This window comes from Neopsephotus bourkii, unplaced genomic scaffold (assembly GCF_033783945.1).
Source record: "Neopsephotus bourkii isolate Nb327-2 ecotype Australia unplaced genomic scaffold, CSIRO-AGI_Nbou_v1 NB_335, whole genome shotgun sequence".
Classification (NCBI taxonomy): Eukaryota; Metazoa; Chordata; class Aves; order Psittaciformes; family Psittacidae; genus Neopsephotus; species Neopsephotus bourkii.
The window spans coordinates 1848168-1873894 of record NW_026900841.1 but is presented as its reverse complement, the minus strand read 5'-3'; the positions used below and the strand labels follow the sequence as shown (position 1 = coordinate 1873894).

Below are 25727 nucleotides of genomic sequence, written 5' to 3'. Positions count from 1 at the left end.
CTTGCTGGCATGGGGACATGCCTGCCCCAAACAGTTCACCATCCCTGCACTGATGCCCTTCCACCAGGCTGGCCATGGTCCCACCATGGGCTGGGGGCACACACTGCAGCCAAAGAAGGCAGGTACCCAAAAAGCAGGGCTCGTCCGGGAGTTGAACCCGGGACCTCTCGCACCCGAAGCGAGAATCATACCCCTAGACCAACGAGCCGGGGTGCTTGCACTGGGAGGAACCCGCTCCTTGACCTTCAGTACTCAGGGAACCGGCTGGGTGAGACAGGACCGTGGGAAACGCTTTTTGGTCCCTATGGGTGTTCACAGCTGGGGGTCCCCCCTTGCTCTGCCCTGGCTGTGGGGCTAGCACTGAGGCACAGCCCCTCACTGCAAGAGGTGCTGGAGTGGGTCCAGGGAAGGGCAATGGATCTGGTGCAGGGCCTGGAGCACAAGTGTGATGGGGAACAAACAGCTGAGGGACCTGGGGGGTTCAGTCTGGAGCAGAGAAGGCTCAGGGGGGACCTGATCGCTCCCTACAACTGCCTGACAGGAGGATGGAGCCAGGAGGGGCTGGGCTCTGCTCCCAAGGAACAAGGGATGGGACAAGAGGAAACGGCCTCAAGCTGCACCAGGGCAGGTTTAGATGGAGCTGAGGAACAATTCCTTCCCCACAGGGTGCTCAGGCATTGGAACAGGCTGCCCAGGGCAGGGCTGGAGTCACCGTCCCTGCAAGTGTTCACACACTGTGGAGACGAGGCCTCAGTGCTATGGGTTAGTGGTGGCCTGGGCAGTGCTGGGGAGCGGTTGGACTGGATGAGCTTAAAGGTCTTTTCCAACCTGGTTGATTCTGTGATTCCATGATTCCGTGGCTGTGACTGCCTCAGCTCCAACAGCTACGGGTCCATGAGGTGCAGGGTGGGCAGCAGGACCCCCAGGTTCAGGAAGCCCCCAGGCAAGGGGATGTAGCTCAGTGGAAGAGCGCTTGCTTCGCATGTAAGAGGTCCTGGGTTCAATCCCCAGCATCTCCATCCTTTTTCGCCTCCTCCAACCCACCTCCTCCACAGGACGGGGATAACAGACTGCACTTCCACCTCTGGAAGGCATCTCCTGTGTCTGCACCACATCCTCTGGGTAGAGTTGCCCAGCGGGGACATGGTGTCAGCAAGCCCCTTTTTTGCCTTCTCCACTGTCTCCAAAGCCCCTTCCCCACCCACGAGGGGACATCCGGAGCTGTGCTCTGTCTCTTTGTGACCCCCATCCCTCATGGGCTCTGCCCAGTGGTGGGTGCCCAAAAGTAAGGTCCATAGAGGGAAATGAATCCAGAGCCCACCAGTGCCCTGTGCAGGTGAAAGACTCTTCCCTGTCCAGTGTGCTCCAGCCATCAGCTCCCATGGATGGGGGGTCCCGGCCCCCAACCTCATCCGGCTGTGGTAAAATCTGTCGCTGTGAGCAGGATTCGAACCTGCGCAGGGAAACCCTATTGGATTTCAAGTCCAACGCCTTCACCCCTCGGCCATCACAGCCTGTGACATCCCAACACCTGGCCAAGGACACCCCAACTTTGCCCTGGGGTTGGTCTCTGGGGTGAAAACTTTCCCCCAGGCTGGCATGGGACCATCTGCACGTTCCCAGAGCCCATTAGCAGCCCCAGTGCTGTGGCGGGGAAAAGGGAACATCCAGGGGGTTTTATTGATATCTAGGGAAATATCCAGGTGCAGCAGAGCCTTTTCACAGGAAGGCACCAAGGGTGAGCATCGCCCAGGGCTGACTGGAAGATAATAGGTTTGAGGAGGCAAAAGGAGGTGGAGATGCTGGGGGTTGAACCCAGGGCCTCTTACATGCAAAGCAAGCGCTCTCCCGCTGAGCTACATCCCCTCTGCAGGGGCAGCCCTGCCCACCCGCACACCCCCCACCGCTGCCCCCCTCACACCGCTCCCCCTGCTAGGTTTAGGCTAAACCCATATGTTTAAGTTAACAATAGTGTGTGTGGCTCTAAACTAACATAGTGAAATGCAGCAAACTGTTCTAACTTGCTAACACGTAGGGAGTAAGGAATGCCTGGCTCACGGGAGAAGGAACATCCCGGGACTGATAACAGCTAAGCAGGCAGTAAGCCTTCAAGATAGCAGAGACTGGATCAGAACAGAAGCAAGGACATACAAACTGCTAACTCAGCACTAGGACCTTGCGCAAGCACTGAGGTCAGTCAGTCAACACAGGGAGGAAGGCTATCGGGGACTACCAGAGCCCCCCACTCAGCAAGAAAGCGTATGTGTAATTAGGATGCAGGTGTTATAAATAGTTCCAGGAAATCCCATAAATATGTAAATAATTTCCTGTGCATCCCTGCTCAGACCCCATCCCCGCTCTGCTGCTGGGGCTGGGGCAGGGCCCGTCCCCAAACAGCATCTGGGGGACCCCGGGGTCCCTGGGCACAGCGACCCCCACAGGGAGGGAGTGCCCGTGCAGCTGCGCACCCCGGCTCGTTGGTCTAGGGGTATGATTCTCGCTTAGGGTGCGAGAGGTCCCGGGTTCAACTCCCGGACGAGCCCTGCTTTTGGGTACCCCCTGCCTGGCACAGCCCATGTGGGGTGGGGCATGGGGGAGGTGACATCCCGGTGGGCAGCTCTATCTGGGTGTGAGGTGTGAAAGGAAGCAGCTATGAGGATGTCAGGAGCAAGGAGGAGAAAAACTGGCAGGGGAAAAGGATCAGATTTCTTAAGGTCCTTTCCAACCCGAACTGCTCTATGATTCTATGGCCCATGCAGAAAGAAAGGGCATTTTTTTTGCTGGAACTTTTCAGGGAAGAAACACTAGAGATGCTAATGGTTGAACCCAGGGCCCCTTCGCATTAAAAGCAAGTGGTCTCCTGCTAAGCTACATCCCACCTGCCCAGAGGGATGCCCAGGCAGGCTATAACATCCCCAGTACCACAGTGATCGCATCCAAGGTTACTAAACCCAGTGTCAGCTGAAAAAGAAACCTCTGGCCACACTACGTGGTGCTGTTGGCCCGGGCTGAACATCCTCCACTGGGAGAGCAGGAGGGATGCAGTCCCCAAAGCAGGGGCTGTCCCAAAAGGACAGCTTGTCTGGGAGCTGAAGCCTTTGCACCCCTGAATGAGAATCATACCCCTAGACTGAGCTGAGAACCCCTTCTGCACCCTCTGTCCCTCTGTCCCCACATTATTGGGGTGCAGCTTAGGCTGTGGTGTTCCCCTTGCACACCCAGGCCAGCTCAGGGCTTTTCCAGTGTGCCTGGGGGGCTCTACCATCCCTGTGTGACAGGAAGGGTGTTGTGAGAGGCAAAAGGAGGTGGAGATGCTGGGGGTTGAACCCAGGGCCTCTTACATGCAAAGCAAGCGCTCTCCCGCTGAGCTACATCCCCTCTGCATCAACAGCCCCTTGCTGCTGGCTCTTGGGGGTCCATCCTGCCCACCCAGCCATGACTTGGGACCAAAGCCACTGTGCTTTGGCACCGCTGCAATTACCTGTACCCTTTGTCATGTCACAGCCACCAGCACCAAAGGGAAGGTGCGTGCGCAAAAGCAGGGCTCGTCCGGGAGTTGAACCCGGGACCTCTCGCACCCGAAGCGAGAATCATACCCCTAGACCAACGAGCCGGGGTGGACTGGGGTGACTGGCCCTTGGCCCCTGTGCTCTACACTGGGACCAAGTTGATGGTGCCTGGGTGCCCTCATCTCCCACCACCACCTCTTGGAGACCCATTCCAAGTGGGATGGGGATCCCTGTCCACACACAGGTACTGTAGCACAGCCCGCACACAGCAAGTTCGGCAGTGCTAATAGCATTGCAGGCTGTGCCAGAGCCAGGGTTACCTGCCTGGGGCACATCCGAACCTCGTGAGCTGACCCAGGGCAGCCAGGAGGGTGGATTTGCCACCGGCAGCACAGGCAAGCCTCATTCCTCAGCCCTGCTCTGCAAAGTAGAGGAGGAGCAGGCACCCCAGGGATTTCCAGTCATGGCTCCTTCAGTCCTACACGTCCAGTGCTAGCAGCACACACCTTACCCTGTTCACCCTTCTCTATGGGAGATGTGCAGACACCTAATCCTCAGCGAATGTGAATTAGCAGTGTGAGAACTGAGCATCTCTTGTGTCTGAAACACTCAGGACCTGCCCCAGCACTGTGTGCTTGCAACCCACAACACGCCATGCACAGCGTGAGCAGCAGGTCAGGGAGGGGATTCTGCCCCTCTGCTGAGCTCTGAGGAGACCCAGGTCTGCGGTTCTACGATGACCTTTTAAGCCATGGGGATTTGGTGTCCTCTTTTGTTGCACTCATCCCTGTTCATCCTCGAGCACTGCCCACCCTGGTGGGAGCAGATCACAGAAGAAGGGGATGTAGGACAGCAGGGAACAGTGGCTAGGATCTGGGCTTAGGGTGAGGTTCAGTGACTCACACATGTGGCTGACCTGTTATTTTCCTGGTTTATGGGATTTCCAGCCCTGGGGAAGAACTGATGGAGCCACTGCCTGTCTGGCTCCCCAGGCTGGTGCAGGGCCCTTGTGTAGCAGGGATGGTGCTTTGAAAACACGGGTGAGCCTGCGGGTGCTTGGGGTAGGATATCCCAGCCAACAAGCCACTTTCTCTCCCCTTCCTAAAACCTGTGTGCTTTGGTGGGAAATGGTGTTGGAAACTCTGGTGGGCAAGGAAGGAGGGTTTGATTGGGAAACAAGCCCCACTTCAGTCCGCCCTGCCTGCAGGCTCCCAGCTCCAGCGGCTCTGTCTCTCCACCCAGCTGGCTCCAGGATGCTTGTCCCCAAGTGCTCTGGCTACAGGTCCTTCCCCAGTGAGGAGGATGATGGGTGCTGCCTGTTGAAGCCTGCTTGCCCTCCTGGTATCGCCCTCAGCTTGGTACTTGGGAGCTGGGGTGGAAGATGCCTTTTGCAACCCAGCAAAGGCACAGGCAGTGGTTCTGGCTCTTCATCCTGCCCCACTGCTGTGAGTCACTGGGATTTCTGCCTTCCCATCTGGATGTGCAGAGGGGCCACAGATTGATGTGCTGCGATCTTGTTGTCCCAGCAATTACACAGCCACCACCGATCCCTCCATTGCTATCACCAGCTCCGTGCTGCCTGGGGCTTCCATTCCTGATGGTGCCACTTACTTGCTGTTCACACCAGTCTTCCTTTTCCTGTGACAGCTCCACACTGTGCTGGTTCAACTCACACCATGACTTCACCCCTCCACCTGCCTCATCCACACCCACAGCCATGCGAGATACTCACTGGCTGATGCTGTCGGCTTCCCCAAGTACAGAGGAACCTCTGTGAGCGTATTTGCCACTGGAGCTGGTGGAAGCGGGGACGTTGCTTATTACATGCACCCCAAACAGAACATTGACACCCCTAACACTGTGACCTCTCAATAAGGAGCTATCCCACCACCTTCCCGGCGTGTTTCGACTGCTCCTTGCTGAGCCGGTGTACCTCACCCTAGTGCATGCACTGTAGTGTCTGCTGCTGCAGTTGACTTCACCAAAGCAAAGGAAGACAGAAAATGCAGGGAAAGAGGGGTCTCCAGGAAGCAATGAGTGCTGCTGGAGGAGGATGCTGGGTGACAGCACGGAGAAGGTTTCCTGCAAGGACATAAGCAGGTGAGGGAGGATGGGAGGTGAGCAGAACACAAGACCCAACAGATTCATTCATGGTGTCTGGGCTGTGCTCCAGGCTCTTCTGACAGATGCTTCTGTTGCTGCTGCTCCTTTTGAAAGCCGTAAGTAAGCGATGCTGGGACCAGGACCCAGCTATTTCCCTCCATGTGCATCCTTCCGCCCACTCAGCATTGTTTTTCATCTCATGAAAGATGTAGTTCCCTCTTGGTCTGTAGTTCACTGTTTCTCACGAGGGCCTTTGGTAGGAACCTGTATTTTAGGGCCTGATCAGCAAGTCTGTGGGGTCCTGCCCTGGGCAAATGCTGGCTTGGGGGGGTATGTGGTACAGTGAATTCAGGATGGCTCCCAGCTGGGAGCCACAACAGCCATGGGAGACAGGGTGCCAGATACCTTAGGGTGGGGAGCAATGGGGGGCACTGAGGTCCTCACTTGCCTGTCTGCTGAAAGGCATCACAATTTTCAAGTCAAATCAAAGGCTAGCAAACAAACCAAAATCGTAATAATAGAACCATGGAATGGTTCGGGTTGGAAAGGACCTTAAAGATCATCCAGTTCCACAGGCAGGGACACCTTCCACTAGAGCAGGTTGCTCCAAGCCCCTGTGTCCAACCTGGCCTTGAACACTGCCAGGGATGGGGCAGCCACAGCTTCTCTGGGCACCCTGTGCCAGCGCCTCAGCAAGAATACCTGCAACAGCTCATCAGTGAAGTCATTCAGTGAAAAGCCACATAAAAATGCCATTGTTCATTCCCCCTGCTCCATCCTGGACTCTCCTATGACGGAAGACCATTGCACAAGGCCTGGATGGCTACATCTTTCTAACACAGCTTTTGCTGGGAATCCAACCCTTTTCCTCATTGTAGTGTTCAGGAGAATTTTGCATTCTGTAGGTAATTAATTCCTGCACCTTGGATAAGAAATAAACTGATAAAACATCCCTGTGAGAGGGCTGTGGAACCACATGTCACATGTCTCCTCTCCTGGTGCTCAAGCTGCTGGGCAATTGCCACATGAATTTTCCCCAAATTAGGAGCACCTCTGTGAAGATCTCCTGAGCAATAAAACCAGTTGAGCTTGGGCAAAGGCTTTTGAAGGCCAATGTGCTTTCAAGCTCAGCCTCATTATAAACACTCATATGCTCTATGCAAATTGTCAGACTACCAAAATGCTTAAGGCATAAAAGAGGTTTAAATGGTACCCATGAAGGACTCTTATTCCTCCTTCCATCAGCTGAATAGGTTCTATTTGATACATGGCATCTTAAAAAGAAGCTTTACTCAATGCCTGACATCTTCCAGAGACACCTGCACTCCCTCCTTGTAAAGCAATTATCCTTCAAATCACCAGTGTGTCCAATTAAAGTCTTGGGTCCCAGTCTTTGGGAAGAGCTCACTGTGCTGGGGCTGGGGCTAGGGATGGGGTTATCCTTGACGTCTTCTAACTGGCCAGCATGGGACCTGCAGGTCTCTCTACACAGCAACAGAGCAAAGCTCTGAGTGCTGGTCCAGTTGTTGCTGTTGCAACTGGAGTCACCGTCCCTGCAAGTGTTCACGCACTGTGGAGATGAGGCCTCAGCGTCATGGGTTAGTGGTGGCCTGGGCAGTGCTGGGGAGCAGGTGGACTTGATGAGCTTAAAGGGCTTTTTCAACCTGGTTGAGTCTATTATTCTATGACACCTCTGATCAATCAGTGCTCGGTCACAGCAAATTAGGCTTCTAAGTGTCTATTTGGAAACCTGTGTGTACATAGAAGAAACCTGGGTAACCCTGCACCACATTCCACATCACAGGCACCCCTCTTTCCCTGATGGGGCTGGGGATGCTGCTGTGAACATGGGCTGCAGGACAAGGTGTGCTCCCTGAGCCAGAACAGGAACATGGGGATATTCAGCTCACAGATAGGGCTTACTCCAGGCAAAGGTTGGAGTCACACCTATACATATGCATGTCTAGTCATGCAAACAGCAGCACAGAACAAAACGTTTCTGCTGTTTCATTAAGAGATACAGACAGATGGAGATACACCACATGCCTCACTGCCACCTGAGTTGAGTCAGCACATACTTATTTTTATAAGGTCTCTTTTGCCTTGTAAAGAGCAAGAATGAAGAGCCTAAACCTTGAGGTGTGGGTTTGCCCCAGTATATCTTAGGAATATTTTATTCTCCATCATCACCCATAAAACACTAAGTGAGTTGGGCACAGGATCGCTATCCAAAGGAGCATCTCCAAAGAAGCCCACTTCTACCTTTTTTCCCTGACCCCACATCCATCCTCCTTAGCATACCCCCCAAAACTGCTGCAAAACACAGGGTAAAATGCTAAACCTCCATGTTCCCACCTCCTTGAGGGAACAGGCAAAAACTCTGCTCCTGCAGGAAGTCCTCCCTAAGCAGGTGCTTGCTATGGGGCAGCAGGAGAGATTCCAGGCTGAGAAAGTTATCTTGGAGCTGGTCACAGCAAATCACACACTTATGTCAGCACAGTGAGGAGCTGAGCAGCAGAAACCCTCATTTCAGTCCAAAACCAAAAGGAATCTCCACCCCCAGTAACAAGTTGCCTCCAGTCCAGAGGCACAAGGAACACCAGAAGACTCAGTCTATGATGCAGCATGACTTTAATGAGATAGGAGAATAAATCAGTGCAGAGTATGAGAAGTGCATTTCCAGTGCTTGGGAAAGAAATGGATAAACCCCAGTCCAGGACAAGCTGATCCCTACAAGGCTTTTCCTCTGCCCCCTGCCCCATGGCTATCATCTTCCACCTACAGCCTGCTATAAGCATTTTTGCCCAGCCAGCAGCAAATGCTGTGTAGCCCGCAGGGTGTGACACATACATGGAAATATAAAGCAAGGCTTAGTGAGAGAAAGGTATACATAGGCACGGTGACAAGCTCACATGGATCCCTTCCTCCTGGTGGGGGTCTGCAGCTCCCCCCCTCCCAGCTGGGAAACCCACGGGCATTTCCTTAGTCCTCTTCCCCAGTCTTGGTCCTGTTCTTCATTTCTCCTTCCTGATGCAGAGGTTCCGCTGGCATCAGCAGGAGGTGACCATCACAGAGACCCCTATATCCCGCTGCTGCCCAGGCACAGCAGTCCTGCCTTCCCCAGCCCGCGGGGACCACCGGAGCCCACGGGGATCCCGCAGCACCGCAGGTAGTTCCCGATGGCAGCCGATGCTGTGGATCCCACTGTCGTGTTCTGCGGGTAAGAGCTAAGGATGGGCCCGGGCAGGGTGACCATGACAGTGGGGGGCTGGATGACGGTGGTGGAGTCCCCACAGCGGCGGAAGCAGGGCTGGTTGCAGCTGGTGGCCAGCGGCCGGGGACCGCAGGAGGAGGGCAGGCACAGGTCGTAGCAGGACATTGCTCGGCAAGGACGTCTACCTGAAAGCCAGAGCCAGGGGGTAAATGCAAGGCAGAGGCTGGTCCATCCCTGATGAGCCCTTATTCAGCGGCTGCCATAAGCAGTTTGGGAAAGCAAGCTAAGGGGTGAGCTTGGATGGTTTAGAAACCCCAAAGGAAGGCTTTCCAAATGGGCTTCCTCCTTTCCTCATCCCATAACTCACTTGGGAGAATGCAAGGAGTTTGGCTTGAGTAGCACATCTGGGGAAGCACCAGATGCTGAGAGCAGACCCAGCCCTGCACAGTGCCTGCCTTCAAGCCAACAACAAAGCCCTCAGCAAGTAAAATGCTCCCTGAGACGCAAAACTGACTTAAACCAATACAACGTGAGCAAGCTGGATTTAACATGGGCCGAGTTATCCCATCCCAAAACCTATGGGACCTCCAATGCCTTTCCATAATCAGTGACGCATTGATCTCTGCAACCTGGGCATATTCTTCTTTTGGCTGAAAGGCTTCAGCAAGGCAAACCATGCAGGACGGACCTGGCTCCGTGGTTACAAGCCCCCTTACACTCCTCTCTTTGGAGCAGAAATGAAACCCTTCCCCAGCATCCTCCTCATCCACAGGCGGGAGGGAGGCAGGTAACCAACCTGGGACTCTGCGGGCACAAGGCATCCGTGAAAGGAAGAGCTCAGTTGGGAAGGAGACGGAGCCCGTCTCGCTCTCGACTTACCCAGGTGACGGCAGCAGCGGCGACTGGGAGCGGGTGGTGGGGCTTGAGGCACTGTGTGGGGTTTTATAGGGTTCCCCGGCCCCGGGGGTGCGGGTGCGTACCTTCTGCCTGAAACTCCCCAACAACCAGCACTTTTCTCCTCGGAAAGCTCCCCCGGCTGGTTAAACAGTTCCCTCTTTCATCTGCCGTGTTTTGCTTCCACTTCATACTGAGTAAGATTGAAATGATTCGGGCTACAGGCATTAATTACCTCGCTTCCTAAGGCCAGAGTACATCTGGTGCCATCAGGCAAGAGAGTGTTGCAGCAGAATTTAGGGCGCATCCAGCGCATCTCTCCCCACCTTCCTCTGAGCACAAGCAATTCAGCTCCTCAGTGCACCTGAGGTGAGCTTGAGGATGTAGATTGAGTATAAGGAGCATGTATTTGTGGGTAAACCTACCACAGACACAGTCCTGAGCTCGCCAGGCTGGAGCCAGTGTTACGCTTCTGGATCCACTGGGAGGATTTTGCCTGTTTCTGTTATTATTCCTTACACTTGTGCTATGGGTTCTGTTTGTAAGGGGCATTAGATTTCAAACCCATAGGCACCTGGAGGTGGCACACATCAAATTTGACTAGTTTTGTGCACTGAACTGATTTCTGAGGCCAAGAGCCTTTCCAACTGCTCTTTGGGTGTGCTAACAGCGGCGAGCCTGAAGTTCGCAGCCCTGCTTCCTTGGGATGCAGTGGTGTTGTTTAATTAGGGGCTGTGGCATGACACTGGGTCACCCTGCAGAATGCCTGTTAGATGCTAAGCAGCTGGGGAGCCGCACAAATCCCGACCTGCACTTAAATGTGAATCACCATCAAGTTGAGGAGAGGGAGTCGCTGATGTGGTCTCAAGCAGGAGAATGAGCCATCAGGCTCTAGGGGCAAGGAAAGGTTGAAGAAGGCTTCTCATTTCAAGCCAGCAGAGCCTAGGTGAAGGCACAAACATCTCCTGCCCTGGAATAAACCATGTCTGCAGCAGGGCACGTGTACTATGCATGTGTGGAGCCAGGGGTTGTTAGCATCACTGTTAAAGATGTGCCCTGTAGGTGTTTGGGGGTCATTTTAGTTTCTAGGGTGAGTTGGCCTTGCAGAGCCTTGGTGACAGTGCTGAACTGCCCCTAGTGGCTCCTCCCCGCCTGCCTGCCAAGGCAAAAAAGCCTTTCAGAGGCATTTTCAGCATCATTCTGGAAGGGGAAAGAGGAAATCAGCTTTTCTGATGTGCGGTGGGGGCTACGTGCTTCAGAAGGAAGCAGCCTTGCAGCCTGCTTGGAGTAAAGCTGTGGGTTCATCACAACCTCCTAAATGGTGACTCTGTGAGTGGGAAAAGGTGAGTCTTTATTCTAAGCTTTACCCTGCTGCTTTTTGCCACCACTTTTGAACGACAAAACGATGCCACAGATTTGTGTCACGAATTAGATTAAAACAAAATAAATCCATAAGGAAAAGAGCTCTTCCTGGAAACACACATACTGGGGAAAAAGGCAAAGACTCTTTTTTCCAACCCCTATTTGTTTCAGGGAATGAGCACTTTCTGATTGAGACATGGCTCTCTCTGGAGGAGCCACAGCACCAAGAAAATGTCACCAAACCAAACACATCAGACCCAGCTTCTTAACTTCGAGGAGGAGTGACCATCTCAGCCCTGGTTCTTCCTGCAGGAAAGGGCACGAGGAGAAACGCAGCCCAGGACCAACACTTGCTGTGTTTCCCTTCCCATCACCAGCCCCAGCAGCACTTTGCAGCTCCAGTTTTACCAGTCTGCATTTTGATTTCCACCAACCCAAGGGCCAGATGTCTCTCAGACTGGCTGGAGGGTGGAAGCTTACCCCTGGCCCCAAATGCCTCCTGAAAGCCAAAGGCACATTTTGCAACAGCAATAGGCCCATTGCATGCCATCTCCAAGGAACTGCTTCATCCAGTGCACTTCCCTTAGGGCTACAGCTGACGTCCCAGGGACCATTCCTATGTGGCTGATGGGCAAAGTGGGACATACAGGTGCCAGGAGCATCCTGATGCAGACAGACCCATGCTGCATCCATGGAGCATCCTTGGCCACCTGTGTCCTTTCTGAGGCACCTGAGGGTGCTGTGTGGAACCTGGGTAATGGAGCCCAGCCACTGCTGTGGGCATCCCTGGGGCTGCAGGTCATCCAGTTCCATGCCTCTCACATGTCCCCTATAATTGCCAGGTCCCTGGGTGAGCTGATGCTCCCCAGCGTCACTGAGGCTGGCACCTTCCCCCCCAGGAGGCCACATCACTGCACACCAGAGCAAGTGCACACATATACTGGGGCAGACACAACCCAAGGGTGTCCCAATGGAGTCAGTTTGTCTCCTTTCCCTGCAAGTCCCTGGGTTCCATCCTGCAACACCATCACCACCACCTTAGGGGGAGCCTGCACTGACTGCTTCCCATCTCACCATCTCCAGCTGCATGTTAGTGTTTCCCCCGGGCTGTAACACCCCCCCCCCAGTGCACCAAACCCCATGCCTTTTCCATAGGAAATCTGCTTGCAGCCCTGTTTCTGGCTCCGGAGAAGGTGACAAAGGGAAGCAGTTCCCAGCTCAATCCCAGCAGCACGTCCTCAAGGCATGGGAAGGAAACATGTCCTCAGGGAAGGTCAAAAACCCAGCGCACAGCTTGCAGTGTGGGCAGCTAAGCCTGAGCATCTTTGCCTTTGCCTCCAAGACATGGCATTGCTTGGCTACATCCTCGTCTGTGGAAAGGGGTGGGAGCAGGGAAGGAACTGGCAATGCTGGCACAACAGGTTTAACTAGCCACATGGAAGCACAGGCAGCTCTGTGAAAGGCAACGCTTCCCTCTCCTCAGACCTCTGGATTTCAGCAGTTAAAGCCTCACAGCACGTGGGGTTTTATCTCTTTTATCTGCATCTTGCAGTAGCTCATCCTCTCCTCTCTCCAGAACCTCCACTGTGAGCAATGCTGCATACCCAGGAGGGAGCTCCCACCCATAGCAGCTATGCTGTGTGCTAGTGATGGTAAGGGCTGGAGCAGCTCTGCTCTGGAGCCAGGCTGAGAGAGCTGGGCTGGGTCAGCCTGGAGCACAGAAGGCTCCTTAAGGGGAGACCTCAGAGCAGCTCCAGTGCCTAAAAGGGCTGCAGGAAACCTGGAGAGGGGCTTTGGACAAGGGCCTGTAGGGACAGGACAAGGGGAATGGCTTTAACCTGCCAGAACAGGGGAGACTGAGATGAGCTCTTAGGCAGAAGCTCTTCCCTGTGAGGGTGCTGAGGCGCTGGCACAGGGTGCCCAGAGAAGCTGTGGCTGCCCCATCCCTGGCAGTGTTCAAGGCCAGGCTGGACACAGGGGCTTGGAGCACCCTGCTCTAGTGGAAGGGGTCCCTGCCCGTGGCAGGGGTTGGAACTGGTTGAGCCTTAAGGTCCCTTCGAACACAAACCAGACTGGGGTTCTGTGACCTCCCTCCTGTCTCTCTGTTTTGCTTGCCATGTTAAATACACGTCTGCCTCTGCACTGTTGCTCCCACTTGCTGAACCTGCTCCGGTTTGCTCAGGGACCTTCGTTGCCCTTCAGTGCAACATGCTGGGCCCCACGCTCCTATGCCTGTCCCCTTGGCTCCCTGAGCCCACGTTACACCTCCTCCAAGAGGCAAAGCACTGAACCATGGTAAGCAGCAGGCTTGGGAGTCTCCAAGAGGGTGGGATTCAAACCCACTCGTGTGGAGCACAGTGGATTAGCAGTGCATCACCTCCGCCATTCAACCACCTCATCCCCTCCTTCAGACCATTTCTTAGGGAACCTTTTCCCCTTTTCTGATCAAAGCTGCAGTGTGTGGCTGGTTCTTCAGAGCACAGCAGAGCCATGGCAACACGTCTGACATGCTCCCTTCTGTCCCTGTGTTCAGTGTTGCAAAGGGAGAGGTGACATTTATTTTTGCCATAAAAGTGTGTACCCCAGGCTGTCCAGGTCTCCATCAGGCCCACACCACCCCGCACCCCCCCCAACCTGTGTCCAGATGGTTTTCTTGCATGATTCAGTTGTGCAAGTGAATTGGGAAGATGGTGGAGGTCCAGCCAGCACAGGAGGTGCCTCTTTGTGTACCAAATCCCCTGGGTTTGGAGATGATTTTGAGTCATCTCTTCAATGTGAGCTCCTTGGCCACAGAGTGGGATTGCCTGGCACAGAGCAGCAAGGGACACCACTGCTAAGACCCACAGCAATGCCCCCAGGTTGGGGCAGGGAGGAAAAGCAGCCCCTCGGCCAGGCACCACTGGGAGTCGAACCCAGGATCTCCTGTTTACTAGACAGGCGCTTTAACCAGCTGAGCCATGGCGCCCACATGACCCACACCATGGGGTGCCCCATGGCCAGCCCCTGACCCCATCCTCCTGCCACCCCAGCACCAGGGTCACCCTGCAGCACCTATGGGCCTAGGCACAGGGTTGGGACACAGGGGACAGGGGTGAAGCATTAAGAGTGTAGAGATTTGGCAGAAAATCACCCCCACACACACCATGTGCTGCCCTGGAGTACCTCGGCTCCCAAACCCTTCTCTATCTCTGCTGGGAGTACCCCCAGTGCTGATGCAGGGAGCCTAACGCATCCCCTACCAGCATCAGCTGGGTTTTGGGGTCCCAGCCTCTGTCTGGACTTGTTGTGCTGCTTCCTTTTCCCATGAGTGCCCAAAGCCATCCCAACCTCAGTGCATCCTCAGGGCTCAGGCAGTCACAAAGACTGCATTGTTTTGAGATGCATGAAACACAAGCAAGGGAGAGAGTGGCCTAGAACAGGTCCTCAGTGCACTCGATGCTGGGGCATCCATGCTCACCCAGCTCTGTCTCTCTGGCCTGACTGAGCACTGGGTAGAGGACATGGGAAGGGGACAGAGACCTCCTCAGCCATTGCCACCCAGCAGGAAAGCTGAAAAGCCAGGGATGAAACCTGGTCCGCAGCACCATCCAGCCATGCCAGCTCACAAATGGGACCCTCCAACGGGGAGGGCCCCAACCCCAGCATCTGGAGCTCCTCTGTGCTCTCCTTTATAGGTGAATGGCAGGATAGGGGCAGGGTTCGTGTGGAGGGTCTCCACTGGGCTGAAGATGCACATCCCAATTTGCTGGTTTCAGGGGTATGACTGTCTCTTAGAGGGGGAGACTCCCAGGGTTCAATGAGCCCTTGTATTGGTCTCACACTGCAAAAGGAGGTGGAGATGCTGGGGATTGAACCCAGGGCCTCTTACATGCAAAGCAAGCGCTCTCCCGCTGAGCTACATCCCCTCTGCAGGGGCAGCCCTGCCCACCCGCACACCCCCCACCGCTGCCCCCCTCACACCGCTCCCCCTGCTCTGCCCCAGTGCCCTCCCCACAAAAAACACACCCTCATGCCCTGGTTATGCCAAGGTCCCCGCACCAATGGGTAAGGTGGTACACAAAAGCAGGGCTCATCCGGGAGTTGAACCCAGGACCTCTCACCCTAAGTGAGAATCATACCCCTAGACCAGCGAGCTGGGGTGCACAGCTGCATGGGCACCCCCTCCCTGTGCTGGCACACAGTGCTGGGGGGTCGCTGTGCCCAGGGACCCCAGGGCCCCCTGGATGCTGTTTGGATCCAGGAGCAGAGAGGGAATGGGGTCTGTGCTGGGGTGCATCCCAGAGACTTTCCTGCTTTCCTGGACAAAAAGATGCCCAGGAGCATCATGGGGTGTCTGGAGATGGGGCCAATGGGGACACACACCAAGTGGCATTGGAGCCATGGAGGGGGGCTGGAGAACCCAGTGCAGACTTGGGGTATGGTTACACCTTCAGATGCAAGAGGAATGTGGGTCCAACTCCCAGTCCTTCCATGGGCAAAGCCTGCCCTGCTTTCGTCTGGGGCACACAGAGCTCATTTGGGATGTTACCTGGTCCATGCCTATCCCTCATGGGCTGTGCCAGGCAGTGAGTGCCCAAAAGCAGGGCTCGTCTGGGAGTTGAACCCGGGACCTCTCGCACCCAAAGCGAGAATCATACCCCTAGACCAACGAGCCGGGGTGCTGCACCCCATTGCACCCCATTGCATCCCAGCCTGTGTGACCCACACACCTCTGGGATTTTGGGGTGCAGTGGGGCAGTGTGTTCCCCTTAGCACATTGTAGGAGCAGGGAGGTCCCTCTTCCTGTGGCTGCTCCATGGCCATGGGCCGTAAGTGCCCAGCATCTCCCACACCATCCAACCCCAGAGTGTGTCCTCCTCTTCAGACATATAGAGGATGAAATACCCAGTGATTTGCAGCATCTCCAAACTGCATTCCTCTGTGCGGCATCCCTCAAAACCAGTGTCCCCCTCTGACCTGGCTCCTTGTCACTCCCTGAAAATTCCTGTTGCTGCTTCCTTCTTCTACCCACCAGAGCTGCTAACTGTGGGGTTTGGGGCTTTGGAGGCTCTGGGTGACCGCGGTTGCCCCTTGGCTGTCGAGGGGCCTTGGGGGGGGGGGGGGGCTCTGAGGCAGAGAAGGGACATATTCTTCTGGATGCAGCCCCCAGCAGAGCAGCCCACCAGGGATGTGACCCTGTCTGTGCCCTGTCCCCATAGGTTGTGCCAGGCAGTGGGTACCCAAAAGCAGGGCTCGTCCGGGAGTTGAACCCGGGACCTCTCGCACCCTAAGCGAGAATCATACCCCTAGACCAACGAGCCGGGGTGCGCAGCTGCACGGCTGCACCCCCCCCCCCCCTTGACCCCCCCCCTCCCCGTGCCGGCACCGGGGTGCTGGAGCCGAGGCCCCAGGTGTAAAAGACCTCAGTATACCAGTTGTTAAGTGCCTCATCTTGGGTAACCAGGTCTCCCGTTTCCTTCAATTTTCCCTGGTCTTCTTTTTATCACTAATATACCTATGGAAGCTTTCCTTACTGCCCTTCATTTCGCTGACCAGATTAAGTTCATTCAGGGCTTTGGTTTTCCTGACTAAATCCGTGGATGCTTGGACAGTATCTATATTCATCTGAGGCAATCTGTCCTTCCTTCCACCCTCTGTAGGCCTCCTTTTTGTGTTGGAGATTGTCCAGGAGCTCCTTGCTCATCCAGGCAGACTTCCGGGTGGATTTGCCCGATTGCCTTTGTGGGATGCACCCTCCCTCATGCCACTCCTACCTTACTGGGATTGCATAACCAGGAAAACCCTGTGGGATGCCTGTGTCCCTCCTGTCCTGGGCCCATCGCAGACACAGCAAGGGGTATACTGGGCATGGAGACCCCCCCGGCACGCCGGTGCCAGCACAGGGAGGGAGTGCCCGTGCAGCTGCACACCCCGGCTCGTTGGTCTAGGGGTATGATTCTCGCTTAGGGTGCGAGAGGTCCCGGGTTCAAATCCCGGACGAGCCCTGCTTTTGGGCACAGACGGGGTGATGCTGCCTGGCACAGCTGGACAGGAAATGAGGCCTCCCCAGCTCAAGCTCTTTCCTGTGGAACTGCTGCTGCACCAGGAAGTCTGCTCCCTGCCTCAGTCCCTAAGTGAGCCCCAGGCTGGGTCTCTGATGCCCCTGGAGCAGGCAGGGCACAGACTCAACCTCCCCTGGGGTTATCCACGTTTTGCAGACCTGGGAGAGGTGAGGGAGCAGCGATGGAGAGAGGCAGGATGGCTTTGCTGAGGTGGCAGGCATCTCCCTGTGCATCATCACTCGGAGAGGTGATGGCCACAGAGCAGAGGGACAGGAGAGGGCATCCCACTGGGGCTCCGAGATGAGCCCTGCCTTTGGGCACAGCCGGGGCGATGCTGCCCGGCACAGCTGGACAGGAGAAGAGGCCTCCCCAGCTCTGCAGCTCCTGCCAGCACCAACACTGGCCCCAGCGCCCTGCGGAAGGGACACGAGGTGCCTGCAGCACCCAGGCAGGGCAGGGAAAGACCCGGGCGCAGTTCTCCAGAGGCTGCTGGGGCCGGGAAGCAGCCCCAGGCCAGGGGTGCTCACACGCACCCCAGGGCTCTTTGGGGCGAGTGTGGGGGGCTCTGACAGCCAAGGGGGTCTGGGGAGGCAAAAGGAGGTGGAGATGCTGGGGGTTGAACCCAGGGCCTCTTACATGCAAAGCAAGCGCTCTCCCGCTGAGCTACATCCCCTCTGCAGGGGCAGCCCTGCCCACCCGCACACCCCCCACCGCTGCCCCCCTCACACCGCTCCCCCTGCTCTGCCCCAGCGCCCTCCCCACAAAAACGGACCCCAGGGCAGCTCCCGTCTGCTCTGCGCTGCCCGGGGCCGCTCCGAAGGCGCTTTCCCAGCCCGGCCTCCGGCTGTCTCCTGCCCGCAGCCCCGCACCTCCTTCTGCCGCCCCTTGCGCTCCAGCCCCTGCATGGGGACCTGCCCACACCACGGCCGGGCCCCAACACCGCAGTGCTGGGCACCGCCGCTGCTGTGCTGGGCACCAGTGCCATTGCTCACGGGGTTAACCCGCCCTGGTTAATGCCAAGGTCCCCGCACCAAGGTGTGGGGCGGGTACCCAAAAGCAGGGCTCGTCCGGGAGTTGAACCCGGGACCTCTCGCACCCAAAGCGAGAATCATACCCCTAGACCAACGAGCCGAGGTGCTGCACCCCAGTGCACTCCATCACACCCCATTGCAGCCCAGCTTCTGTGACCCACACACCAGCTCTGGGATTGCTGTCGCTGTGTCAGGGTGGGCACGGAGCTGCTGCCGAGCTGCACTGTCACCACCATACAGCACCATGCCCCGCAGTCCCAAGCAGAGCTGCACCGGGGATGTCACCCAGTCCATGTCCCATCCCTCATGGGCTGTGCCTGGCAGTGGGTGGCCAAAAGTAGGTCCTGTCCATGGGCCTCGTGTCCCTTGCGCAGGGCGCTGGGGGTGAGCGTTGGTGTTGGCAGGAGCTGCAGAGCTGGGGAGGCCTCATTTCCTGTCCAGCTGTGCCGGGCAGCATCGCCCCGGCTGTGCCCAAAAGCAGGGCTCGTCCGGGAGTTGAACCCGGGACCTCTCGCACCCTAAGCGAGAATCATACCCCTAGACCAACGAGCCGGGGTGCGCAGCTGCACGGGCACTCCCTCCCTGTGGGGGTCGCTGTGCCCAGGGACCGCGGGGTCCCCCAGATGCTGTTTGGGGACAGGCCCTGCCAGGGCTGGGGCTGTGATGGCCGAGGGGTGAAGGCGTTGGACTCGAAATCCAATAGGGTTTCCCTGCGCAGGTTCGAATCCTGCTCACAGCGACAGATTTTATCTACTGCCCTTGTGCCCACGCTGGGGGGCTGTGGAGCATCTGTCCCTTGTCACCATACAGTACTGGTGGTCCTCTTACTGCATGCTTTGGCCAGGACCAGCCTGCTCCATTCAATAGCCACAGCATAAGGCTTGGTGCAGCAGATGTTTTTCATCATGTGGTATGAAATTCTCATACCAATTAGTAAGTGCTTTTTGGTAATTAGTGGTGTATGATGGTGCTGGTGAGCACTCATTACCTTTGGGCCTGGAGCTGCTCCAGTCACAGAGCAGTGATCACATTGTTTATACAAGACCCTTTTCTGGCCACAGATCAATGCAGTTAATGAGAAACCCTGGCTTTGTGAAGAGACAGCTGGTTGGGTGCTGAGAACCCTTTTAATCCACAGTAGGACAATCTGGACAGACAAGTCCATAGGACACAAGAAGCTGAGCCAGGGGCCACAGGCAGACCCTGGTACCATGGCCAAGCTGGTGGAGTGTGTCCCCAACTTCTCAGAGGGGAATAACAAAGAGGTGAGGAGCACACAGAGGGGCTGCAGGGAGGGTGATGTTGGGGTGCTGATGGCTGAAGATACCTAAAGGCAGCCAGCCCCTGCTCCCTTTTGATAGCTGGGTGAGAACTGGGGGCTCAGACCTCCCCCTCCCCACTGCCTGCAGGTTGCTGTAGCACTAGGGTTTGGGGTGGTCTGCCTTCAAGAAGTATTGCTTGTGGTTGTTGTCCCAAAACGCAAAGTCTGGGTTAATGGGCTTTGTGCTGACATTAGGCCCTGGGCTGAACTTTGTCCCTGCTGAGGGCAGGGAATTCAGCAACCGCCAGGTATCAGTAAAACCACTGCTTCCCCCAGGGAACAGGCTTTGCAGATCAAAATCTGTTTTGAAGCTGGCAGGGGACAGTGTCCTCAGGAACAGCAATTTGTGATGGTGTCTCTGACATGCAGTAGCAGCCAGGTGTCTCTCCTCCACCGTAGAATCCCAGACTGGTTTGTTTTGGAAGGGACCTTAAAGCTCATCCAGTTCCAACCCCCTGCCACCGGCAGGGACACCTTCCACTAGAGCAGGGTGCTCCAAGCCCCTGTGTCCAACCTGGCCTTGAACACTGCCAGGGATGGGGCAGCCACAGCTTCTCTGTGCACCCTGTGCCAGCGCCTGAGCACCCTCACAGGGAATATTTAATCTGAATCTCCCTTTCACCTTAAAGCCCCCTTGTCCTGTCACTCCTTGCCCTTGTCAAAAGCCCCTTTCCAGATTTCTTGTCGGTCTCCGACAAGTTTGTTGGAAGCTGCTTTAAACTGTGGTGGGTTTGGGGCTCGCTGGCAGCCAGGGGTTTCTCAGATGCCCTGGGTAAGAGTGTGATGATGGTGCCCTTGGATCCTGCATCCTCTGCAGTGCAGAACTGCATCCCCACTGATCATAGATAGGGTCATCCCCAGCCCCAGGCTTTGTGGTGGGAGTGCATCCATCTCAGCTCCCCTCCACTGCCCTGCAGGTGATCGATGCACTGGCACAGGCCATCTCTCACACACCGGGCTGCGTGCTGCTGGATGTGGATGCTGGAGCCTCCACCAACCGCACTGTCTACACCTTCGTGGGTACCCCCGAGGCTGTTGTCAAAGGGGCACTGAGCGCAGCCCATGTGGCCGGGCAGCTAATTGACATGAGCCAGCACAAGGGTGAGCTTGGGGGTGGCCAAGCACAGCAGGCAGCAAGCTGCGGTGGAGGGATGGTGGTGGTGATGAGACCCTTCCTCATCTTCCCAGCCTAAAGAGGCTGAATCACTTCCATCCATGAGCTGGGGCAGACAGCACTGCCTCAACTTTCCTTGCAGCACCAGTGCCCAGTCTGCAAGAAGCTGGGAAAAAGGGCTGTCCTCCCTCCTTGTCTTCATTTTCCCAGCTCCCATTCTCATATCTGCCCCATCTGCAGGTGAACACCCTCGTATGGGGGCCCTGGATGTCTGCCCCTTCGTGCCTGTCATGAATGTCAGCATGGAGGAGTGCATTACCTGTGCCAATGTCTTTGGGCAGCGCTTGGCAGCAGAGCTGGGGGTGCCCGGTGAGTGGGGTCCCACCACTGCACACTTCCAGCTATGGACAAACTGCACATGATTGACCAAAGGGGGTTTGCTTCCAAATGGTCCAAACTGGACCCTGCTAGAAGATGGCCAACCCTTACCTGGCAGTACTCACCCCCAGCTCTCTCTTGCAGTTTACCTGTATGGAGAGGCAGCACGGGAGGAGAGCAGGAAAGCTCTGCCCACTATTCGCGCTGGGGAGTATGAGGCACTCCCCGAGAAGGTGACAGCACAGGGCAGAGCAGAGCTGCATCTCCCCAGCTTCAGGGGGGATGCTGGGGCTGGGAGGGTCCCTTCGCACTACAAGGAGCTGGGGGAGCCCTTGTGGTGCTGCTGACCATGGAGGTGGCTGTGGCAGATACCAGCTAGGGAGGGAGATGCCGTCCCTTGGCAGTGCCAGCCCATGCGCTCTCTCTCCCTCCTCCTTCCCAGCTTGCAAAACCAGAGTGGGCTCCTGATTTTGGGCCCCCAACCTTTGTCTCCCGGTGGGGAGCCACTGTCACGGGTGCCCGAACCTTCCTTATCGCGTACAACATCAACCTGCTGTGCACCAAGGAGCTGGCTCATCGCATTGCCCTCAACATCCGTGAGCAGGGGCGCGGCACTGACCAGGTACCCCCGTGCCAGCAGCGCACTGGGAGCAGTTTGCCCCTGCTCCTCCCGGGCCATGCCTTGACCATGGAAGTTCTTGGCAGCCTGGGCGCTTGAAGAAGGTGCAGGGCATCGGCTGGTATCTGGAGGAGGAGAATATAGCCCAGGTTTCAACGAACCTGCTCGACTTTGAGACCACACCACTTCATGCAGTCTATGAGGAGGTGTGCCGAGATGCCAAGGTGGGTCAGCTCACCATGCTTGTTTCAACAGGGGCTTTGCAGGGGAAGTCTCCCTCCAGGCTTTTCTCCCCATCCCAAAGTCAGGCTCTGCTTTACCTCATACTTGGCTCAGTCAAGCTGGGCAGAGCACTGAATGGCATGAAATCCACATGAGCTCAGTGCCTTGCCTCAGCTCCTCCGCTGAGGGCTTTTCCATGAGCCCTTCAGGTCCTGGGAAGGGATGAGGACCAAAAGGCTGGAGTGATGGCGGCAGCAGAGCAGGTAACTCTGGGGACAGTCACGTTTCTGATGTCCCCCACAGGCACTGAATCTCCCTGTGGTGGGGTCCCAGCTGGTGGGGCTTGTCCCCAAGAAGGCCTTGCTGGACGCAGCCGAGTTTTACATGAAGAAGGAAAACCTCTTCATCCTGGAGGAGGAGCAGAAGATCAGGCTGGTAATGTGGCTCTTCCTGGTACCCGGACAAGGGTGGGATCGTGACAGGAACTCATGCCCAGCCTCCCAAAGTGGCCCTGGGCAGAGATTTGTGACCACAGCAGCCTCCAGGCATGACACTTGTCTACAGGGATGGTTCTTGGCAAGCTGTAAGGGCACAGTGAGGGGGATAAGAGGATGCTGAGATGCTGTAGGGAGCAGAGAGCCTATCCTGTGAGGACAGTGTGTGGGCAGCAGCTCCCCATCTTGCCTGCATGGAGGCTAGGAGTGGAAGAAGACCCCCACAGAGCTCAGGGACAATGTGTGGTGTTACGGAAAGCTGCCCCAGGACCAGCATAAGCTGGGAATGAACAGGCAGGCTCTGCTTTTCAGCTGCAGGAGGGAGGGACTTTTCCACCCTATGGGGAAGGTGCTAGATAAGAGCAAGTTAATGATTTACTGGTGCTGCTCCCTGTTGTTTGCAGGCGAATGGGCTGGGATGGGCTGGTGCTGCCTGGGGTGATGGCCCCAGTAACTCTGCCTAGGGCGGGATCACCCGTTGTTAATCAACAACAGGGAATGAGGATGCAATGGGACTGACGTGGCAGTGCTGCTCCTTGCAGGTGGTCAGCCGGCTGGGCCTCGACTCCCTGGCTCCGTTTCACCCCCGGGAGCGCATCATCGAGTAGGGATCCCCATCCTGCTTCTCATCACCATGCCCATCCCTACCTGGACAGAGGGGATCCTGCTGCCTGTGTCTTCCATTCTGCTTACTTTGGGAGAGGCGCCTGCACTCAGCTTCCCTGAGCATCTCTGAGGGGTGCTGTGCAGGTGCAGGGTGGTCCCTGCTCCCCAGTGCTGGTAGTTGTGGACATGCCAAGGGGGGGACTCCAGGTGTCTCTGGGGAGGCAGCAGGAGCAGGTTTCAAGGGGGTGGATGAAAACCTGTTGGAGAAGGGAGCGGGTGGTGGTTGTGGTGGGGGCTCTGATCCGTAGGCCTGCTGTGCTGCAGGTACCTGGTGCAGGCAGGAGAGGCTGGTGATGGAGGGCTGGTGGCCAAGCCGCTGGGTGCCTTTGTGCGAGCAGTTGGTGGGAGATCAGCAGCACCGGGAGGAGGCTCTGTGTCTGCAGCTGCGGGTGCCCTGGTGTGTGCCCCATGCTGGGATGGGGTCCCCTGCTGTGCCGAGCCCTCAAGGGGAGCTGACATGGCTGTGGTGGCAGGTCATATGTCCTGATGGAGGATTTAACTCCGTGTCCTCACAGGGAGCAGCGCTGGCATGTATGGGGGGTCTGATGAGCTACGGGAAGAGGCAGTTTGAGGCGCTGGACCCCATCATGAGGAGTTTGATCCCCACCTTCCACCAGGCCATGGATGAGCTGGTGGTGATGGTGGACGCTGACTCCCGCGCCTTCAGCAGCTACATGGTAAGGTTGGCAGCAGATATCATGTGGGAAGCGGAGGGGGACCACCACTGCTGTGCCCTGGTGCCCTTAGGAAAGGGGCTGTGAGCTTGGCCCGAGACAGGGCCAGGCGAAGGGGCATTGAAGAAAAGAATGGTTTGGGTTGGAAAGGACCTTAAGGTCATCCAGTTCCAACCCCCTGCCATGGGCAGGGACACCTCACACTAAACTGTGTCCCCCAAGGCTCTGTCCAGCCTCGCCTTGAACACTGCCAGGGATGGGGCAGCCACAGCTTCTCTGGGCACCCTGTGCCAGCGCCTCAGCATCCTCACAGGGAAGAGCTTCTGCCTTAGCTCCAGCCTGAACTTGCCCTGTTTCAGTTTGAACCCATCACCACTTGTCCTATCACTACAGTCCCTAATGAAGAGTCCCTCCCCAGCATCCCTATAGGCCCCCTTCAGATACTGGAAGCTGCTCTAAGGTCTCCATGCATCACCTAAAGGAGGTTTCCAAGAGCATGGGAGCTCCTGGGTCTGCCCTGGCCCCCAGTGCAGGGCACACAAGGGTCTGGGAGTGAATGGCAGCAAATCTGCTTTTCTTTGCCTTCAGGAGGCTGTGAAGCTGCCCAGAAGCACCCCTGAGGAGCAGGAGAGGTGAGCAGTGCTGGTGGGGACAGGCAGTTGGGGGGAGCACAGCCACACAGTGCTCATGTCCCCCTTGCCAGGCGCATGGCTGCCATTCAAGAGGGGCTGAAGAGAGCCGTGAGGGTGCCCTGTGCCCTGGCAGAGAAGGTGAGCGGGCTCTGGCCTGCTCTGAAGGAGCTGGCCCGTCACTGCAACCTGGCCTGCAGGTCCGACATCCAGGTACAGCCCTGTGCTCACCTGCTGCCCTGGCTGGGGCTTCAGAGGCTGCGGGGCTCCCTGCTTTTCCCTGCAAGGGGTCCCATCGTGTCCTGACCTCCAGGGTGCATCTCTCATTCAGTTCCAACCCCCTGCCACAGGCAGGGACACCTTCCACTAGAGCTGGTTGCTCCAAGCCCCTGTGTCCAACCTGGCCTTGAACACTGCCAGGGATGGGGCATTCCAGGCAGTGGAATGGTTCCCACTGCTCAAAAGAGCATATTGGAAATGTGGGGTGGGAGTTCTGCAGCAAACACATCTGCCCTGCTGCAGGACCATGTGGTGGGACTCTGATCCAGCAGGAGAGCTCCTCACAAGCCTCTGTTCTAGGTGGGAGCCAAAATGCTGGAAGCAGCTGTGTTTGGAGCTTACTTCAATGTCATGATCAATCTCAAAGACATAACGGATGAGGAGTTCAGGCTTGCAGTGAGCAGGGGCCATGGTGGTGGGGATGAGGTGGGGCAGAGATGGAGATGAAGCCCCTGGGAGTCCTCATGCCTGGGTACCCGCTCCCTTTGCCCCAGCGGAATGCATGGGGTGGATGGGGGATGGCTGTTTTGTCCTGTTGGACACGGTGGTGAATGATGTCCATTCCTCCCCATGCAGATGTCACAGAAGGTCTCTGGGCTCCTGGAGGAGGCCAAGCAAGGCTCGGCGCTCGTTCTGGTGCTGCTGGAGAAGCGGGTGGCCTGAGAGGAGCTCTGCAGTGGCAAATACAACTGGGGAACATGATTATCCTTGCCTGGGCTCCTTCAGAATCTGTCTTGGGAGAGCTGCTCTGCCCAGGCACATCTCAGCATCCTGTCCCCTGCTCACCTTGACCTGGCCAAGGGTGACTTTTTGCTAACAGGGGCTCAGATCCCAGTCTCCATTCCCCTAGCCCTGGCCACAAGGAGCCAGTTAGGTTGGCAGTGCCTGTGGTCAGGGATCCCAACGGAGAGGGATGGCAGGGGCCCCATGGTGCTGCCTGGGAAGAGATCCCAAAGTGTGACCAGCTCCTGACCTTGCACACCCCAGTGTGGTTCTGTGCCCACAGGGCTGGGACAAGACCTGGCTTAGTCTCTGGTGGTGCATGCCCAGCCCACCCCATTGCCTTGTTCACGGCTCTGGGAAGGGAGCATTGTCAAACACGGGGCAGTATAGGGGTGTTAGCAGGGAGATGGGGAGGGGATGAAAAGAGCTCTGGCCCCTCCTCACAGACAGGCAA

General features: G+C 56.7%; 2 protein-coding genes and 16 non-coding genes across 20 annotated transcripts; 5 read left to right on the top strand and 13 right to left on the bottom strand.

Moving 5' to 3' along the window:
• Nucleotides 1-136: 136 nt before the first annotated feature.
• On the bottom strand, nt 137-208 carry TRNAP-CGG (transfer RNA proline (anticodon CGG)). Its single transcript has one exon. It is a non-coding gene; the product is annotated as a tRNA-Pro (tRNA).
• A 739-nt stretch (nt 209-947) lies between these two features.
• On the top strand, nt 948-1019 carry TRNAA-CGC (transfer RNA alanine (anticodon CGC)). Its single transcript has one exon. It is a non-coding gene; the product is annotated as a tRNA-Ala (tRNA).
• Nucleotides 1020-1432: 413 nt separating this feature from the next.
• On the bottom strand, nt 1433-1514 carry TRNAS-UGA (transfer RNA serine (anticodon UGA)). The gene has a single exon. It is a non-coding gene; the product is annotated as a tRNA-Ser (tRNA).
• Nucleotides 1515-1794: 280 nt separating this feature from the next.
• Nucleotides 1795-1866, bottom strand: TRNAA-UGC (transfer RNA alanine (anticodon UGC)). The gene has a single exon. It is a non-coding gene; the product is annotated as a tRNA-Ala (tRNA).
• A 605-nt stretch (nt 1867-2471) lies between these two features.
• TRNAP-AGG (transfer RNA proline (anticodon AGG)) lies at nt 2472-2543 on the top strand. The gene has a single exon. It is a non-coding gene; the product is annotated as a tRNA-Pro (tRNA).
• Nucleotides 2544-3306: 763 nt separating this feature from the next.
• Nucleotides 3307-3378, bottom strand: TRNAA-UGC (transfer RNA alanine (anticodon UGC)). The gene has a single exon. It is a non-coding gene; the product is annotated as a tRNA-Ala (tRNA).
• A 163-nt stretch (nt 3379-3541) lies between these two features.
• Nucleotides 3542-3613, bottom strand: TRNAP-CGG (transfer RNA proline (anticodon CGG)). The gene has a single exon. It is a non-coding gene; the product is annotated as a tRNA-Pro (tRNA).
• A 4650-nt stretch (nt 3614-8263) lies between these two features.
• LOC133209392 (beta-keratin-related protein-like) lies at nt 8264-8991 on the bottom strand. Its single transcript, XM_061348033.1, has one exon. It carries the CDS (start codon nt 8989-8991, stop codon nt 8692-8694), a length of 300 nt encoding a protein of 99 aa, XP_061204017.1. The 3' UTR covers nt 8264-8691.
• A 4982-nt stretch (nt 8992-13973) lies between these two features.
• TRNAT-AGU (transfer RNA threonine (anticodon AGU)) lies at nt 13974-14047 on the bottom strand. Its single transcript has one exon. It is a non-coding gene; the product is annotated as a tRNA-Thr (tRNA).
• Nucleotides 14048-14915: 868 nt separating this feature from the next.
• Nucleotides 14916-14987, bottom strand: TRNAA-UGC (transfer RNA alanine (anticodon UGC)). Its single transcript has one exon. It is a non-coding gene; the product is annotated as a tRNA-Ala (tRNA).
• Nucleotides 14988-15664: 677 nt separating this feature from the next.
• TRNAP-UGG (transfer RNA proline (anticodon UGG)) lies at nt 15665-15736 on the bottom strand. The gene has a single exon. It is a non-coding gene; the product is annotated as a tRNA-Pro (tRNA).
• Nucleotides 15737-16310: 574 nt separating this feature from the next.
• On the bottom strand, nt 16311-16382 carry TRNAP-AGG (transfer RNA proline (anticodon AGG)). The gene has a single exon. It is a non-coding gene; the product is annotated as a tRNA-Pro (tRNA).
• Nucleotides 16383-16994: 612 nt separating this feature from the next.
• On the top strand, nt 16995-17066 carry TRNAP-AGG (transfer RNA proline (anticodon AGG)). Its single transcript has one exon. It is a non-coding gene; the product is annotated as a tRNA-Pro (tRNA).
• Nucleotides 17067-17724: 658 nt separating this feature from the next.
• Nucleotides 17725-17796, bottom strand: TRNAA-UGC (transfer RNA alanine (anticodon UGC)). The gene has a single exon. It is a non-coding gene; the product is annotated as a tRNA-Ala (tRNA).
• A 386-nt stretch (nt 17797-18182) lies between these two features.
• Nucleotides 18183-18254, bottom strand: TRNAP-UGG (transfer RNA proline (anticodon UGG)). Its single transcript has one exon. It is a non-coding gene; the product is annotated as a tRNA-Pro (tRNA).
• A 380-nt stretch (nt 18255-18634) lies between these two features.
• On the bottom strand, nt 18635-18706 carry TRNAP-AGG (transfer RNA proline (anticodon AGG)). The gene has a single exon. It is a non-coding gene; the product is annotated as a tRNA-Pro (tRNA).
• Nucleotides 18707-18811: 105 nt separating this feature from the next.
• Nucleotides 18812-18893, top strand: TRNAS-CGA (transfer RNA serine (anticodon CGA)). The gene has a single exon. It is a non-coding gene; the product is annotated as a tRNA-Ser (tRNA).
• A 344-nt stretch (nt 18894-19237) lies between these two features.
• FTCD (formimidoyltransferase cyclodeaminase) lies at nt 19238-25252 on the top strand. Of its 3 annotated transcripts, none has more exons than XM_061348107.1 (14): nt 19238-19419; nt 20393-20576; nt 20830-20958; nt 21112-21200; nt 21410-21589; nt 21673-21810; nt 22112-22243; nt 22845-22906; nt 23233-23365; nt 23484-23645; nt 24231-24274; nt 24346-24412; nt 24851-24946; nt 25127-25252. In XM_061348107.1, the coding sequence occupies exons 1-14, from the start codon at nt 19366-19368 to the stop codon at nt 25211-25213; spliced, it is 1557 nt and encodes a 518-aa protein (XP_061204091.1). In that variant the 5' UTR covers nt 19238-19365; the 3' UTR covers nt 25214-25252. The 3 variants fall into 3 exon arrangements, with proteins under 3 accessions (XP_061204091.1, XP_061204090.1, XP_061204092.1); XM_061348106.1 differs by having other exon boundaries at nt 19239-19419; nt 24346-24484; XM_061348108.1 differs by lacking the exon at nt 20393-20576 and having other exon boundaries at nt 19293-19419; nt 24346-24484.
• The last annotated feature ends 475 nt before the right edge of the window (nt 25253-25727 follow it).